A 17,982-nucleotide genomic window follows, 5' to 3' on the forward strand; every position below is an offset into this window, starting at 1 on the left:
AAAAGATGAATGTATAGCTCAGGAGCTGAACTTTTTAATACTCTTCCAACTGGAAATAAATACACTTAAAAGGCTAATCGTGGTTATGTCTGTGTGGCGGAATTATGGTTTTAATTTTCTTCCTGTACTTTTATAAACATTTTCAAGAATAATTAAAATGAACATGCCATTTTTTTGTAATTGGAAGAATTAGAAATAGTTATAAAACGATTTTCGTAGAGGTGTTGAATTTAAGGCCTGTGGAGTGTTTTTTTTTTTTTTAACATTTTTATTGGAGTATAATTGCTTTACAATGGTATGTTAGTTTCTGCTTTATAACAAAGTGAATCAGTTATACATATACATATATCCCCATATCTCCTCCCTCTTGCATCTCCCTCCCTCCCACCCTCCCTATCCCACCCCTCTAGGTGGTCACAAAGCACCGAGCTGATCTCCCTGTGCTATGCAGCTGCTTCCCACTAGCCATCTATTTCACATTTGGTAGTGTATATATGTCCATATATACACTACCACTCTCTCACTTTGTCCCAGCTTACCCTTCCCCCTCCCCGTATCCTCAAGTCCATTCTCTAGTAGGTCTGCGTCTTTATTCCCATCTTGCCCCTAGGTTCTTCATGACCATTTTTTTTTTTTTTTTAGATTCCATATGTATGTGTTAGCATACGGTATTTTTTTTTCTCTTTCTGACTTACTTCACTCTGTACGACAGACTCTAGGTCCATCCACCTCACTACAAATAACTCAACTTCGTGTCTTTTTATGGCTGAGTAATATTCCATTGTATATATGTGCCACATCTTCTTTCTCCATTCATCTGTCGATGGACACTTAGGTTGCTTCCATGTCCTGGCTATTGTAAATAGAGCTGCAGTGAACATTGTGGTACATGACTCTTTTTGAATTATAGTTTTTTCAGGGTATATGCCCAGTAGTGGGATTGCTGGGTCATATGGTAGTTCTATTTGTAGTTTTTTAAGGAACCTCCATACTGTTCTCCATAGTGGCTGTATCAATTTACATTCCCACCAACAGTGTATGAAGGTTCCCTTTTCTCCACACACTCTCCAGCATTTATTGTTTGTAGATCTGATGATGGCCATTCTGACTGGTGTGAGGTGATATCTCATATTGTAGTTTTGATTTGCATTTCTCTAATGATTAATGATGTTGAGCATTCTTTCATGTGTTTATTGGCAATCTGTATATCTTCTTTGGAGAAATGTCTATTTAGGTCTTCTGCCTGTTTTTGGATTGGATTTTTCGTTTTTTTGATATTGAGCTGCATGAGCTGCTTGTAAATTTTGGAGATTAATCCTTTGTCAGTTGCTTCATTTGCAAATATTTTCTCCCATTCTGAGGGTTGTCTTTTCTTCTTGTTTATGGTTTCCTTTGCTGTGCAAAAGTTTTTAAGTTTCATTAGGTCCATTTGTTTATTTTTGTTTTTATTTCCATTTCTCTAGGAGGTGGGTCAAAAAGGATTGTGCTGTGATTTATGTCATAGAGTGTTCTGCCTATGTTTTCCTCTAAGAGTTTGATAGTTTCTGGCCTTACATTTAGGTCTTGAATCCATTTTGAGTTTATTTTTGTGTATGGTGTTAGGGAGTGTTCTAATTTCATTCTTTTACATGTAGCTGTCCAGTTTTCCCAGCACCACTTATTGAAGAGACTGTCTTTTCTGCACTGTATATTCTTAAGGCCTGTGGAGGTTTGAAGACATTAACATTGATGAAAAAGAATCCTTCTCTCTCTCTTCTTGCACTCTCCGTCCTTTTCTCCCCTTAGGGTTAAAGAGTCATATTTGAATTTATGGTAACTTGTTGGAAGAGAATATAGAAATTATAGTATATTGAATTTCCTCTTTTTGAAGTTGTCTGTCTCATCCTTTTTCGGTTATTTCAAAAGTTTATTCATAGGATTTTCCTATGGTAAAATTTATAAAGCTTATAAAAAAATGCCTGTTTAGGAGACAGTATTAGTAGATTCACTACAGCAGCATTTATTGAACATCTGTTATGTAAAAAGTTCTTTGGGGCACTAAAAGAAATAATAAATAAGTCTTCACCCCATCCTTCAGTTAGGAAATAACCATGTAAACAATTAATATGTGCAAGGCAAAAAGAAACTTTATAAACTGAGTGGAAGCACTAAAGGAAGGAAGAAGGAAGAGAGATTTGAGATAAACTTTAAAGGTAAGAAGAGTTGCAGTGGGTGGAAAGTGGCATTTTAGACAGAGAATCATGTCAGCAAAGATGCAGACTCGTGATGGTGCATGATACAGTTGAGAAATGTGGAGCATTTCAAATTGGCATGGTTGGTGTGTTCATGGAGAGATGAAGTGTGAAAGATTAAGTGTTTCTGAGATGTTGACTTGTTCACGAGTGGTAACTGACAAAATTAACTTTCATGGGTACTTTTATTATAGTAAATAATCCCTTTAGACTATACGCACATGGAAGTTTCTATAAGATGAGGATATGAATGCCTTGGTTAATGATTATTGGAATGCGTGTTTTGAAATGCAGCCATTTTATTGAAGTCATGAGTATGTTAATGTAAGTTTTCGGAAACCTCTTATAGGAGCGCTGAGACCTGGAAATGGCCCTGAGATTTTACTGGGTCAGGGGCCCACTCAGCAGCCTCCACAGCAGCATCGAGTACTTCAGCAGTTACAGCAGGGAGACTGGAGATTGCAGCAGCTTCATCTGCAGCATCGTCATCCTCAGCAGCAGCAGCAGCTACTTCAGGATGCTTATATGCAGCAGGTGATTCTTTCGTTACTTGAGATACAGAAGTACTGTTGTGGAATTCATGCCGCTCTTGAATAGCAGTGAATTCCCTTTTGTATCATGGGTACTTTGAACTGTAGATTGGAGTAAACATTTTGCTCAGTTTCCTGATTATTAAAAGAATATGTAGTTTGGACTTCTGTAGTGGTGCAGTGGTTAAAAGTCAGCCTGCCAATGCAGGGGACACGGGTTCGAGTCCTGGTCCGGGAAGATCCCACATGCCAGGGAGCAGCTAAGCCCGTGTGCCACAACTACTGAGCCCACATGCCACAGCTACTGAAGCCTGCATGCCTAGAGCTTACGCTCCACAACAAGAGAAGCCACTGCAGTGAGAAGCCTGAGCACCACAACGAAGAGCAGCCCCCACTCGACGCAGCTAGAGAAAGCCTTCTCACAGCAGTGAAGACCCAACGCAGCCAAAAATAAATAAATAAAAAATTTAAAAAAAAGAATATATATTTTATTTGCATTCTGTGAGATACTCAAGAATACTCCTGTTGTAATAGGTTGTATCATGGCTTTTTGAAGCAAACAATGTTCACCCAGTCATGTGGCATTGCAAATAAGTACTGCAATTTATGATGAATATTATCTTTTTCAGGTTACATTTTGAGTTCATATATATAGCCTAATAATGTTATTGTTGGAAAGGTGATATTAAGACTTTCAGAAGTAATATTGTCTTGGGTTTTTGTTATTTTTTCTTTTTTTGCCTTTGTTGGGTGTGTGTGTGTGTGTGTGTGTGTAGGGTTGGCATTTACAGTTGGAAGGGACATAGAAAAATATGACCTGAAGTTCTAGTCTGTCCTTTGCCTCATCAGAACCTGCGCATCTCTAGTTAGCACTAAACTATTTTAAATTTAATGACTGTCATCATCATCCTTCCATCATTTTCTGAACTATTTTTGAGCCAGTTTATATGTATCCTACTTCTCATGGGTGTACCCCGTCCTCTGGTCTTGACTGATAGACCCAGAGTGGAGGATAGTTAAATAGGGGTGCCATTGGATGGCCAGAAGATATCATTGAAGGGGAGACAGAGGATCTTGGGAATTTACTGTAACGGTTCCTGGACACAAGTCACTTCAGGGGTCTTCATTAGCTGGTAAACCTGTTTAGGTTTAGGTTTCTTCCAGACATCCTTAAACTGTGCTGGAGATGGTTTTAGTTGAATCTGTTATGTTTCATTGATAATTTTGAAACCAATTCCAATAAGCTGATTTAAGTTATAGTCACTTACTGACTATAGGTATCTTACATTAGTGTTTGGACCATTGAGTACCCAAGTCATTGTTATGGTAAGATCAATACCTAAAAAAAAAGGTTCTCGCACAAAAAAGGCATGAGTAATACTGATGAGTTTGTTTTTCCAATTGTAGTATCAACATGCAGTGCAACAGCAACAGATACTTCAACAACAGTTTTTAATGCATTCAGTATATCAGCCGCAACCTTCTGCATCACAGTATCCTACAATGGTAAGCGTTATGTAATTTCTAGAGATTTCTCTCTGAGTATACATTCCAGTGTTGGAATTCACAGTACGAATTGTATTATTCAGAATTTAATAATTCAGAATCAACTCCTTAGTTTATTAACATGTATTTTATCAAAGCCAGATATGTATTCTCAAGCAGCTTTACATTGGGCTGAACGTGGATCTGGCACATCTTATCTGATAGTATAAGGAGATGATTGGTTACCCAGGATCTCTTGTCATATGTCTCTCTCATTTGGCAAATGTCTGTTGAAGAAAAGAAAAGAAAAGAAACCCAAAGGAAAGTTGCATTTGCTTCAGAGAATAGTTTGACCTGTTTTTACAGCAACTGCTATACCAAGTGACTTTAAACTACCATATCATTTTTTATTAAACTATTTAAAGGAGAATTTTTGAATCCTGCCAGGTGACGCTAACTTTCCAGTTCCTTTTTTTTTTTAATTGAGGTATAATTGACATAAGATTATATTCGTTTACCTGAAACTGTCTACCTGAGATAACGTAATATTTCGATATTTGGATATATTACAAAATGATCACCACAGTAAGTCCAGTTAAACAACTTCTTAAATAGATTTATTTCTGTTTTGGTTTTTTGGCCGCCAGGCATGTGGGATCTTAGTTCCCCCAGGGATCGAACCCGCTCTCCCTGCCCTGGAAGGCAAAGTCTTAACCACTGGACCACCAGGGGAGTCCTTTAGATTTATTTCACCTTGTAGTTTTCTAGTAGCGAGCCGCTCCTTCAGATAAAAATTGTTTTTCATGTTTCTGATTTTGTTGCCAGTGTGAAAAGGAAAGAGCATAGTAAATAGGGGCAATGCTAACAGTGCTTTAGTGACCTTGAGCATTGTTTTGTATAACGGCATTTTTTGTTTCAGATGCAGCAGTATCAGCAGGCTTTCTTGCAGCAGCAAATGCTAGCTCAACATCAGCAGTCTCAACAACAGGCATCACCAGAATATCTCACTTCCCCTCAAGAGTTCTCACCAGCCTTAGTGTCCTACACTTCATCACTTCCAGCTCAGGTTGGAACCATAATGGACTCCTCTTATAGTGCCAATAGGCAAGTATTTTTCCATTGAATACAAAGGAAATTATTGTGGCAGTGGGTGTTATCATGGAGTAGAGTCACTAAGTGGCTCCTGAATTAATTTAGAGCCCATCTTAGAGTTCCCTTTGTTCTCTTACTAGTCCTCTCTCCTGACCCCTTTGCATCTCCATCCTTCTTTCCATTTCCATCAGTTAATTCTGCTAACGGCTATTTGCAAATAAGGCTTAGCAACATCCAGCAGCATTTAAGGCTAAGAAAATTATTAGCTTATATGTTAAGACATTCTTTGTTTGACAAACTTAGTAGTTTAAAACGATGATAAACATTTATTATCTCACACACTTTCTTTGGATCAGGAATTTAGGAGTAGCTTACCTTTATGGTTATGACCAGGGAAGGGTCTCTCATGAGGTTACAGTTAAGATGTTGGCTGGGGCTGCAGTCCACTGAAGGCTTGCCTGGTACTGGTGGATCTGTTTGTAAGGTCACTCACATGGCTTTGGGCAGGAGGCCTCAGTGTTTTGTCACATGGATCTCTCTAAAAGGCTGCTTGAGTATTCTCTTTGGCAAAATCAAAGACTGTTTTGAACAAGGAATTGTTTATTCTGGTTTCTTTCAGAACACGTGGTCCAAAAGAGAGGGCAAGGAGGAACCTTTGATGCCTTTTATGATCTAGTCTCAGAAGTCACACGTTGGCACTTCCACCATATTTCATTTGTTATCTGAGTCACTAGATCTAGCCCACATTCAAGGGCAGGGGAATTTGGTTCCACCCTTTGAAGGGAGGAGTGTCAAAGAACTTGCAGACGTATTTTAACACGTGTTTGAAGTGTAGGTTAAGGTGACACCCTCCCTTGAGTTACAGTCTACGAAGAAGCATCCATAAATTCATTCCAGGAACAGGAGGAAGATGATTCAGATCGGGAATTCTAAAGTTGTAAAAGGATCATTGACAGGCAGGAGGGCCATGCCCATTTCTCTTTGAGTTTTAACCTCTCTTATCTGTGTTTCTAGAACTTGGAAAGTCCTTGAAGGTAGTTTTGGAATTAGAGATGGGATTCCTTCATACGGAGGCAGTTGATGCATTCCTAGAGTGGGTTCTAAACTGAATTACATTTATTATTAAGATACCTAAGTTATATTTACTAGAAAGACTATCTACTAGTTGGCCAATTCTAGCTTTCAGTGAGTGTTCAAACGTTCCATTCTTGGCTCAACTATACTGAAGGGGCTTGGGCTAGGGGATTAAATGGGCAACTTTTGCCCTTTCTTCCCTTTCAAGATCTGTGTGGTGGCAATGGAAGTGAGCTCCCAAGGGGAAGGTGAATTTAAGGGGATGAGTCAAGGCTTGCAAAATTGAGATACTTCTTTAGAAGCACATAGAGATTCTCCCTCCATTACCGGTGTTAGAAGGTCTGGATCTGAATTGTTAAATGAACTTGACAACTTTGTTATACTGCCTCGTGCCTATGCTGTATTTCCAGGCTGGGTTGAGGGAGAGGTACCCAGGTATTCTTAGGTTAAGAAGGCTTTAAACTCTCATCTTCTATTAAAAGCCAAGAGGCCTATTGGATAAATTTCATAGAACCAGTAGTCCTAGGCTCCAGACTATAGATTTTTTTGTTGTTGTTTGTTTGTTTGTTTTTGCGGTATGCGGGCCTCTCACTGTTGTGGCCTCTCCCGTTGCGGAGCACAGGCTCCGGACGCGCAGGCTCAGCGGCCATGGCTCACGGGCCCAGCCGCTCTGCGGCATGTGGGATCTTCCCGGACCGGGGCACGAACCCGTGTCCCCTGCATCCGCAGGCGGACTCTCAACCACTGCGCCACCAGGGAAGACTATAGATATTTTAAACACCATGAATAATTTATTATATAGAAAATAACCCTCCTCTAGTTTTAGGCAATTCATAAAGCAATTCTAGCAGCTCACCTTTTGTTGGTAGCTATGTAGAGAATGTCTTTGTCAAAAGGAAAATTATTGTGATGTCTCTCAGCATAACCAGGACATAAAATCACCTTATTCAGTAGTGATTTTAGAGTGATACTGTTTGATATGGGAACTGATTTTCACTTTAAGGTTTATTCACTATGATAAATAATAGTTAATATTTAATGAGTGCTTATTTATTTATTTATGTTCTCTCTGCTTTACATGTATTAAATCATTTAATCTTCCCAGTAACCCTATGAGGTGGATACTGCTACTCTTGTTTCACAGATAAGGAAGTTGAGACCTAGAGAAGTTAAGGAACTTGCCCAAGGGTACACAGCTAGTGACCTTTATGGAGGTGATTCAAATCCCATGTGGTCTCCTTTCCAATCCATGCCCTTACTGCCACCTCCATCATAATAAAATCATCTGCTTTTCCAAGTGTTTATAAAGTATGAACTAGGAAACTTTAAAATTTTCAATTATAATGTATTTTTTTCCTCTCTTAATTTTTACTCTAGGTCAGTTGCTGATAAAGAGGCAGTTGCAAATATTACAAATCAGAAGAACATCAGTAACCCACCTGATATGTCAGGGTGGAATCCTTTTGGAGAGGATAATTTCTCCAAGTTAACAGAAGAGGAACTGTTGGACAGAGAATTTGACCTTCTAAGATCAAGTAAGGGACACTTGAAGGCTTATTTTGCTTCACAGTAAAATAACAGCTCTATAATTATTCAGCAAGGCCAAAGACTGTTTTGGGATGGTAAAGAGAAAATTCTTTTTGTGCATTTGAGGGCAAAATTCAGGCCATCTTCTTTTACATATACTATCAAACTATATTGTGTGCTTTAGAAATCAATTGCTTGATAGTAGCTGTTAAACCCAAGATTGCTGATAATATGCTAATTCCGAGCACTTAAATACTGCATATCTTTGAATGTTAATTCAGAAATCTCCAAAAAATGGAAAATTAATGCTCAAATAAAAAGGGAGAGATTAGTATCTTGCCTTACTAATCATTTTGCAGCTCTGTTTTCTTGCACACTCAGTAGAAGATATTGTGGGTCTGAGATGCCCTTTGAAAGTGCCTGAAAGAAAACATGGCTACTACATTATGTTAATGTTTTGTAATGTCCCTTTAATGAGTGGTGACATAAACGGGCTGCCTTGTTGTCCTGGTATGGCAAAAGTGAAATAAATTCTTTTCCATTTTAAATCAGATATCTCAATGTTTTTACTTGCAGTCATTGCCTTATCTTAAACTACCTAATATATATGTCAAGTCTCGCTATACATATTTTAGAAGTTATTTTTTGGAAAAGGTATGTATGGAGTATTTTGGGGAGGTTGCAAAACAGTAGCAAAAAGCTCACTCCTGGAGAGTCTATAGATAATTGTCAGGTTTCTGAGTCTTGGGCGTGTGTGTGTGCATGTGTGTGTCCAGTGTGTTTCCCCATTTTGCATGTGAAAAGAGGGTCTTGATGGTCCCTAGGTATAGTTCCTAGTTTCTATTTTATTTTAGGTAACTGGCCTTATGAGAACATTAATTAGATGAAGTACTTTGTTCCAAATTGGTATATATTTTATATAAAGTTTGTAAATGCCCTGAATTCATGTAAGAATAGTTGTTTGGAATTTAAATTGGTATTTTACATATTGGTTATATGATTATGAAAAATTAAATTGATTAAATGCAGATATAAAAATGAGTTCTGAGCCTTTAATAAAGGTTTGTTGACTTTGGTAAAACCAATCTTACTTTTTTTTTTTAATTAAAAAAATTTGTTTTAAACTACAACATTTTTGTTTGGCATTTTTCCTACAATTTATGTTGAGTGGTCCCCAAAGCAAGATATTTAAAAAAGGAAGTAAAATATCTCTTTCCTTTAGGGAGGTGATAGGGAGATACAGGGGGTAACCAATCATTGTAATTTACAGAATTATTTTTAAAGCAAAAGGGAAAATTAAGATATTCATTTTAATGTATTCTGACCAGGATAGTAACTAAGGTTTGCTAAATCAGTGTTTTCTACTCTTTGGGTGAACATTCCCCTCCCCACTGTTTTTAAAAAATAAATCAATTTATGGAATGGGTAAAGTATTCACATTTTTTTGTGCCTTATAAAAATGTTATTCTAAGCTCCCTAGAATTTGTAGTGACACCCAAGTGTTAGTTACTTTGCATAGGCAAGAATGGCATACAAATATTCATGTATACCTAACTTCATAAAAATTGGATTTAGCATGTAAAACTCTTAACCAGCTATTTGCTTTCAAACTTTAAGGTCTGATTACATGTGTAATTTGTGTATGTGTTTGTATACACATGTGTATGCCAAGAGAGTTCAGACTTCATTGCAGCATTAGATATGGAAAGATACTAAGTTCCAGATGTCAGTGCAGGAGGAACTTTATCTGGAGGTCAGACATGGAGCAACTCAGCCATTCGGGAAACTGCCTAGATGGTCCCCGAGCTATTGAAATCACTGTCACAAGGACAGTGTACTGAAATTGGCACATAGCACCAGATAAACGTGAATTCTGATACCTGGCCAAGTCATTTAACTAGGTTTACCTCTGTAAAGTCACCTAACTGCTGTTTCACTTACTTATTTATAAACTGGGTATAATGATGCTTACTTCATAGGGTTGTCAAGAAGATTAAATAATGTCTTTAAAGAGTCTGGGCACTCCATAAATGTCACCTCTGCTTTTCTCACCTTCTGTATAAGTCTTTGGGCTCTGACTCCGGTTATTGCTCTATAACCAGCATTTAAAAATTATATCTAAACTGTCAGGTTTCTCAGCTGGCAATTAAAAAAACCAAATAGAAGGGGCTTTGTGGGCAAACACATCAACAGCAGAAGTGATGTATGACAGCATGGAAAGAGATGGAAAAATGTCTGGTTTTCCCTTAATAATTGATAGTTATAGTAATGGGGTTCAAAAAAGCTGAAATGTCTTTAATAAAGTTTATAAAGAAATCAATAAAGTATAGAATATAGTTTAGAAAGATTTCCTCCCAGATTTGACTTTATTGTAATATTGAGTCATCTTAGCACCCGTTTCACTCACAACCAATAAGGTATCTAATATTTGATCTACTTGATAAGGGTTTAAATTACACCGATGGGCAAAAGACCTCTTCTAGAACCTTAAGAGTTTCAGTAGACTAACGGTGTAATGAAAATTGATTGTTGGTCATTACTGGTTGGTTCCTCTGTCCCTATCAACTTTTTCCAAAATGAATAAATTATCAGTGTGTTTGGAATATCAAATTTATCTTTTTTCTCAGCACAGATATTTATCAACAATTTTTCAAAGTCCTTTCTGAGATTTTTTATATTTGGCTTATGAAAGCTTTCCAGAGAGAAGCTGAATACTTTTATGTATGGTCCTTAAAAATATAGGCATTGCCCATGTAATGATTGTTCAGAATAAAACATTGCCGTTTGAGGTTTTAGTTTTTAAATGGTATGTGGTTATTTATTAAAAAAAAAAAGCAAAAAGATGTGCTGTCTAGGAAATATTTTACTTGTGTGTATTTTCCAGAAGGTAATTTAAAAATTATATTTTGAAATACTAAAATTCCAAGATACCAGTAACTGGTGATAAAAAAAACGGTTTTTTAGTGATCTTTAAGAGAACAGTTGAATCCAGCTGGCAAAGGGATTTAACATATAAAATATAAATCAAATTCTTCTTGCTTTTGCTTTCAGTGTAACAATATTTATGGTTTGGAATTTTTTACCTGTTCCTATTTAAGACTAAAACATTAAATCGAAATTAAGTGTTATTAATAAAGCTAGTCTCAGTATTTTTTACAGTTTAAGCTTGTATTTTTCATGGTCTTTTGTATCAAAGCATCCAGATTAGTACGTAAACTTCAGAAATCTAATTGTCATAATATTTAATACATTAAACACGAATTAGAATACAGGTTTTTGCATTGGGAAAATTTTTAAGTTGCATTTGTTTGAATAGTTGTGTAGCTCTACATGTTAATTAAAAGTAATACTTGATGGAATATTGTTTTCTTGTTGATAGTGGATTTATTGTTTATTTCTGTTTAAAATTGCATCAAAATAACTAAAAGGAAGAAACTAAAGACTGTGGCTGCTTTGCATATTCTACTGAATGTGTTGGGTGTTTTTTTCTGAAGCCACAGTATGAAATAGATATAAACATCTGTATATATAGTTAGTTTGTTGTAAAACAGTAACTCTCACCATTTTAAGCTGATTCAGACCTATCACTGTTCCTTTAGGGCAGAATAACAGAACTTTTCAGGTATATTAGAACAGTGTCAAAAGTATCAGATGAAGACTGTACTTTTAAACCTTATTCTTTAACCTTTTGGCTATTCAAGCCATTATCCATATAAGCTGCTGAATTAACTTTTTAGAGTATATTAATTTTCTGATGATAGTATGAAATACAGTTTGATTTTAGGATTTTAAAATCCTGTATTTTTGCCATCTGTATCCATTATAATTCTTGAAAAGATACTGTCTTTATTCAGCACACAATTCTTTTGGGAAGGCAGGAAGAGGTAAGTTTCTTATATTGGACAAATCAAGCTCAAGTTTTGCTCTAACGAAAAGAAAACCAGTTCTTTGAAAATGGAGCTTAAATACATTTTAGGGGTGACTATGTATTTGAAACTCTACATACCATTTTGTTAGTTTTTATTTATAGGTAATTGATAATTAAAAAAATTAATATGTATGTTTATCTTTTATTTTGTGCCCTGGGACCCAGATTATCATGTAAACTTTAGAAATCTAAATGTTTTTTAAAAAATCTTCCATGGAAGAATTGATCCTGTGTTTTTTGGAACAATGAGAGCATGATTCATTTTATAGTGAGTTTATTCTGCTTCCTGTTGTGAAATAATTGGATAAATGAACTTTGTATGCAACAGTATCTTCATATTTTAACTCATGGGGACCCCATGTATAAAAAATATTTGTTTACCCCTACATGATAGTATTTGTACTCTTGTCATAACTACATGGTGCTGTTTGTACATTTACCATGAATTTACCATAGATAGATGGAGATAATACATCACTGCGTGAGGATTCAAAGAACTTTAGTGGTAACTTTGCATTTTTATATGCTGGGAACCATTGGAACAGTAGTGGTTTATAAACCTGGAGAATATGTTAATATGTAGATTCCCAAGCTTCTACTCAGATAATCTGATTCATTAGGTCTGTGATAGGACCCAGGTTTTATACAGGAGTATAAATACATTTTATACGGGAGTCCTGGCAATTATGATGCAGATGGTTTAGGAAGGAAATCTGGTCCTGATTTTGACCTAAGTACCTATAAACTATATACTTACATGCAAATATATATATATATATATGTATAATTTTATCAGGGCCTGATAAAATTGGTAACCCACAGGTATCCTCTGTGATTCAGTGAATCTTAGGCCTCTCCTTAAAGTTTGATTGTGGCTTCCCACCACAATAAATTAAAGACACCCTTGGTTATATAAGGTGTTCTCCAGCCTTATTTTTTCAGAAAGTTGCTATGAAAGTAACTTCTTTACAAGAAAATATGTTGGACAAGAAAATATGAAAAAGCTTTTTTTCATAGTACAATCAGCATTTGTTACTGATTTCCTGAATTAAGTATGCAGTGAACACCTTGAAAAAGAACATCTAAAATAAATTTTCATTGTTATCCATTTCTGTATTGGATTTGAAAATAACCTCTTAAGTTTTGGAAATTTTATTTGTGCATAAATCAGTTGTCAGATGTGTTGCCTTAAAATATTAACTAGTGCTTCAAACAAAATTTTAAGTAAAAATTTAAACAACCTAAAATTTCGTGTGGATATTGCAGAATTAGTTTTAGCCATAAAAGCTCATAAATGTATCATAAAGGTGTTTAAAGAATCAGTTGTCCATAGCAATAATTGAGTATTTTCAGGATATTGTAGACTCTAGGGCCTTGCCTTCTCAAGCTTGTGCTCCCTGGACCAGCAGTATCATGTCATCTGGAAGCCTGTTGAACTGCAGAATTTCAGGATCCATTGCAGAACCATCCAGTCAGAATCTGCATTTTAACAACTCCCAGGTGATTAGAATGCACATTAAATTTGAGAAGCACTGTCCTAGGAGATTGCTGCTTTAACTTGGGGCTTTTTGTTTCACTCTGCAGTTACGAGTCATTTTTAAAGAATTCTAATTCTATTTGGATTCTCCCTCCCCATCCTGCCATCCCTTAGGACTCAAATGAAACTAGCATAGTTTACCCGTAGAATTCCTTAAACATGAAAAGTATAGTCCTGGGAATGTTTAAAATATCTGTAAGGGCAAAATGGGTCCCTAATAGCATATATTTGATTACCAAGAATCAGAGGATAGGCATTTTATAAAAATCCAGAAGTTCTCAACTGATAAAGTGCCTGCGATGTGCAGAGTTTAAGAGCAGGGAAAAATAATCACTACTAGGGAATTAGGATATATTAAATCTTCTTCAGACATACCAGACCTGCTCCCACCCTCAAGCCTTTGATCTAGCGCTTCCTCTGCCTGTTGTGTTCTTCCCCAGGTATCTACTCCTGCCTCCTTGGAGTCTTTTCTCACCTGGTACCTGTTAGAATCACTCTATTTCACTCTGTTTATTACTGCAACCTGTGTCTGCACCCTTAATTCCTTTTACCCTGCTCTACATTTTTCTCTCTAGCTTTAACAGTCTCTATTTCTCATGCTTGTTGCTTATCAGTCATTTTTCCATGCCAGCATATAAACTCCATGAGGGCAGGAGTCCTCGTTTTGTTTGCTATCGCATGCCTATTGTCTAGAACAGTGCCTGGCACATGCTAGATGCTCAACTATTTGTTGAATGAAAAAATGAATTCTGTTGTTAAGACTTTTAATTTAGTAGAGAAATATCTATATCTTTGCATTTGTATGTATGAGAATGGTTTAACCAAGTAATATGAGAAATGAACAATAACATAAAATGAAGTAACATATAGTGAATTACTTTTTATTGCTATTGAGAAATAGGATTTACCTATTTTATGAATGAATGACCATTTGCAATATTTTTTCCATATGTGCTTTCAGAGAAAGTTTGCCAAATATGTCTCTGTTTAATAATCTGGGTTTAACTTCAGATCCAATATGTCACAAGTTAAAGACAACTGGTATTTAAACAAACCAAATTAAGTTATTAGGTTAATTGTATTTAGTGAAATCTAGCACTGTGATTACATTGTTAAACTTGCCTTTGTAGCAACAAATATGTATTAAACTCAGGACTACCCACTAATACTTAAACAGATGAACTTTGAATCTCATATTTTTCAAGAAGGCTTTGTTTAATTTTCACTTTTATTTATACTGTATGCCACTTTTAAATTTAAAGATCGTTTTGTTTTTATATTATTTTTTGTTTTGTTTCATCTTATTTTTGCAGACAGGCTCGAGGAGAGAGCATCCTCAGATAAGAATGTAGAGCCACTTTCTGCTCCACATAACCATCCTCCAGAAGATCCTTTTGGTTCTGTTCCTTTCATTTCTCACTCAGGCAAGTTACATATGTAACATCATGACTATCAATAAAAAATACACACAAGAACAATAAGAGTAACAAGGGCAAAAACCCTTATTATAAAGCCAAAGTAGGAATCAGGTTTTAGTTACAGCAAATAGAACAGAAAATTATTTTAACCTTTAGCCATCCTAGTTTTCCTAATGTTCTTTCCATTGGGTTATTCAATTTGTGCCTTTTGCAAACACAGAAAAATGCTGATTTGCGTAGTAGAACCATAACTGGTTCTGTCTACCTCGACTGTTGGATAGTATTGAAAAATTTCATGCATGAAAATATCTCTCACTTTTATATACTTAAAATACATTTATAGACATTTTTATTCTTAGCTTTTGCTTAAAAATCCTGTTTTCCTAGTTTATACATGCTCTCTTGTAGCTGTGTTTAAAAAGTATTAGTGACTTTATTACAACTTGTGACAAAGTACCTATTTTCTTCTTACTCCTTGCTTTGATTTCAATCCAGAATTTAATTATTCACCATTTAAGAATATTTGTGATAATATTTTCAAAGTAATTACCTAGCTAATGCTGTCGAAGATACTAGGATGGAATAGGATCCCACTTTGGCATAAATGGATTTTTGAGTTTGTATAGTTAGAGTGGAAAAACTGAGTTTAATCTTAGAAAAGGGAAATGCATTGGAAGAAATTATGCTTTACTAGAAGGTAAAGGTTTTGTTTAATATATTCAAGGTAATTATCAGCTATGTTCTTTGGTTCTGTTTCATTTATTTCTCACTCAGGCAAGTAAAATATGTGACATCATCACTATCATTTAAAAGAACTTCATACAAGAGAGAACAATAACAAAAGAAAAGCATTGTGAATGTAAAGCCAAAATAAGAAATAGGTGTTCAGGATTTCTGATAATACACTGAAGCAATGTTATAGCCTTTCAACATTCAGATTTGGTTATCCAGAACAGTACAGTAACTAAGAGTGTTTCTATATACTTTGATGTTCCATATTTTTGCTCTTTGCCGTTTATTGAATAAGCAATCCATATTTTTGTCATTTTCTGTTAGCTTCCTTCAGATTATCTTTTTCATGAATGATATGAAATCATTAACTGGGGAAGACAATTTAGTGTGTCAGTTTACTTAATATGTATAGATGCACTCCCTCACACCACCAGTACCCTAGGTCAAAAACTGTTACTGTTTTTTTGTTTTTTTTTTAAATAATAGCTCAAATGGTCTTTATAAATTCTCAAGAACATGGTACTCACTGACTTCAGATAGTGATCTGTTTGTGGCAGAAAGCAGTTTCAGTACTAGCTCTTTTTCATACTCTAGAAGGAATTACATAATCCCCTTCAGGTTTGTACATATCTATGCAACTTCTTGTCTGTTCTTTAATAGCTTCTGAAAGAACCCTGGGGAAATGAATAGGAGAATCAGGAACTAGAGTAAGCCTCAGTGATTTGCCCTTTCCTTGGGCACCCTTATTTTGGGGTTGGTCTAGGATTTCTGTAGTTAGAAATAATGCTCACAGATTTGAGCTTGATTGCTGCTGTTGCTATTTTGTTTTTCTTTTTTCCTTTGGGTATTTAACTTCTCTATTAGATTTTAAGCTTGCTGAGGGTTGAAAACATGAATTTTCTGTCTTTGAATCCTTCCCGGTAGCCAACCCAGTAAGTACCTATTAATATTCATTGGCTGTATGAAAAAATTATGACTATTCCTAAAAATTCATACTCCTTGGTGTTAGGACAATGACCATTAAAAATTCCCTTTGATATAAATGCTACTGCTCCCAAAAATATTTTTAGATTTAGTGTTAATAAGAACATTGGAATAGTTTGGTTATGAAAAATTGAGTACATAGACTAGAATAAAGGAGGGAATGGTCATAAGAGAAATGTGCCTCCAGAGAGAAGGCAGTCACTTTGCTATATTAGCTTTGTTAATTTATTTTTACCAGATTCAAAATACATAATCAAAATTTAAAAATCTGAAAATAACTTACTGCCACTGACCTATTCATCATCAAGATTAGAAATACTTTGTTATAAATAATTTTTAGGTAACAGTAAAGTATTTGAAGGCATTCATTTTCCTCTAAGAGTAAAATAATTGAATCTCTGAAGCAAAAACTTTCCTCATAAGCTGTATGAAGAAATTGGAAAAAGAAAAAGGAATTCTACCCATTGAAAATATATTCCACGTGGCACTGTGAGCATCTGGAGATCTATAGGACTAGGACAGAAGAAAGGCAAGAAACTACTTCTAAGTATTGTGTGTGTGCAATACAGGGTGATATGTATATGTGATAAGCCATCTTACTTGAATCTGAGAGTTGACAATTCTGGCACAATTTAATTTTAGGTAAACCATATAGAGAGTGCTAGTTGAGAATAAAATGAATTCAGTCATGAGGCAGAATGCTATAAGAATTGTAGTGGCAAAGTGAATTTAAGAGACACACTGTCTTAAATCTAGTGTTCCTTACACTGGTTTTATTAGGAATTGTGTTCTTTTTATTTGGAAAGAAAAATTGCTGTTAAAACTTTTAATCTTAACTTTGAAATTATAATGAATTAGTTTTTACTTTGCTTTTCTTCAGTTTATCATAATTTTATAAAATTATTTTTAAGCTACATTTTTAAGTTAAAATAACATGTGTATCTACTTTAAAAAGTTGGATTTAACAAGGTTTATAATGAAAAACAGTCACTTCTCTGCTTGCTCCCTCCCTATACCCTTTCCCTGTTCAGACTCCCTGGAGATAATTTTTCACTTCTGGCATTGTAATATGTCATGCTTATTCTTCTATTTCTTACTTTTTGTTTCAATTTTAGATGATGTGTATAGACTTCGTGTTTTGGAAAATGATGATTTAGATTAATTACACTGTTAGCACCCAGCCCCAATCACATGCATGTGTCCTTTCGCTAATTTCCAGTACAGTTTTGACACTGTTGTTGGTTGTCCATGTTGTTCAATGTGTACATTTTACGCATATGTAAGTATTTGTCACTGAGGTCCAGTATACCATTTTTACATTTCCTTCTATAAGGTTTTATTTTTCCTGGAGTTAATTATAATGATGTTTATAAAAATGACTGTGTTTTGTTCCCTGGTTTTTTCTGTACCCTGTCATTGATTCATCTCCATTTGGAAACGTACA

The 17,982-nt window shown here is 35.3% G+C and overlaps 1 protein-coding gene across 2 annotated transcripts in view; it reads left to right on the forward strand.

The window, feature by feature from the left end:
- BMP2K (BMP2 inducible kinase) overlaps positions 1 to 17,982 on the forward strand; it is a 123,032-nt gene that overhangs the window by 90,240 nt on the left and 14,810 nt on the right. Inside the window, exons 11-15 of one of the 2 annotated variants that reach the window (XM_079919775.1) lie at positions 2,581 to 2,765; positions 4,169 to 4,267; positions 5,166 to 5,350; positions 7,790 to 7,947; positions 14,718 to 14,828. In XM_079919775.1, the coding sequence (XP_079775901.1) occupies positions 2,581 to 2,765; positions 4,169 to 4,267; positions 5,166 to 5,350; positions 7,790 to 7,947; positions 14,718 to 14,828 (738 nt within the window). The remainder of the gene's footprint in view (positions 1 to 2,580; positions 2,766 to 4,168; positions 4,268 to 5,165; positions 5,351 to 7,789; positions 7,948 to 14,717; positions 14,829 to 17,982) is intronic. The other variant, XM_079919776.1, reaches the window with a different exon arrangement.

The sequence above is a fragment of the Stenella coeruleoalba genome (assembly GCF_951394435.1).
Source record: "Stenella coeruleoalba genome assembly, chromosome: 4".
Taxonomy (NCBI): Eukaryota; Metazoa; Chordata; class Mammalia; order Artiodactyla; family Delphinidae; genus Stenella; species Stenella coeruleoalba.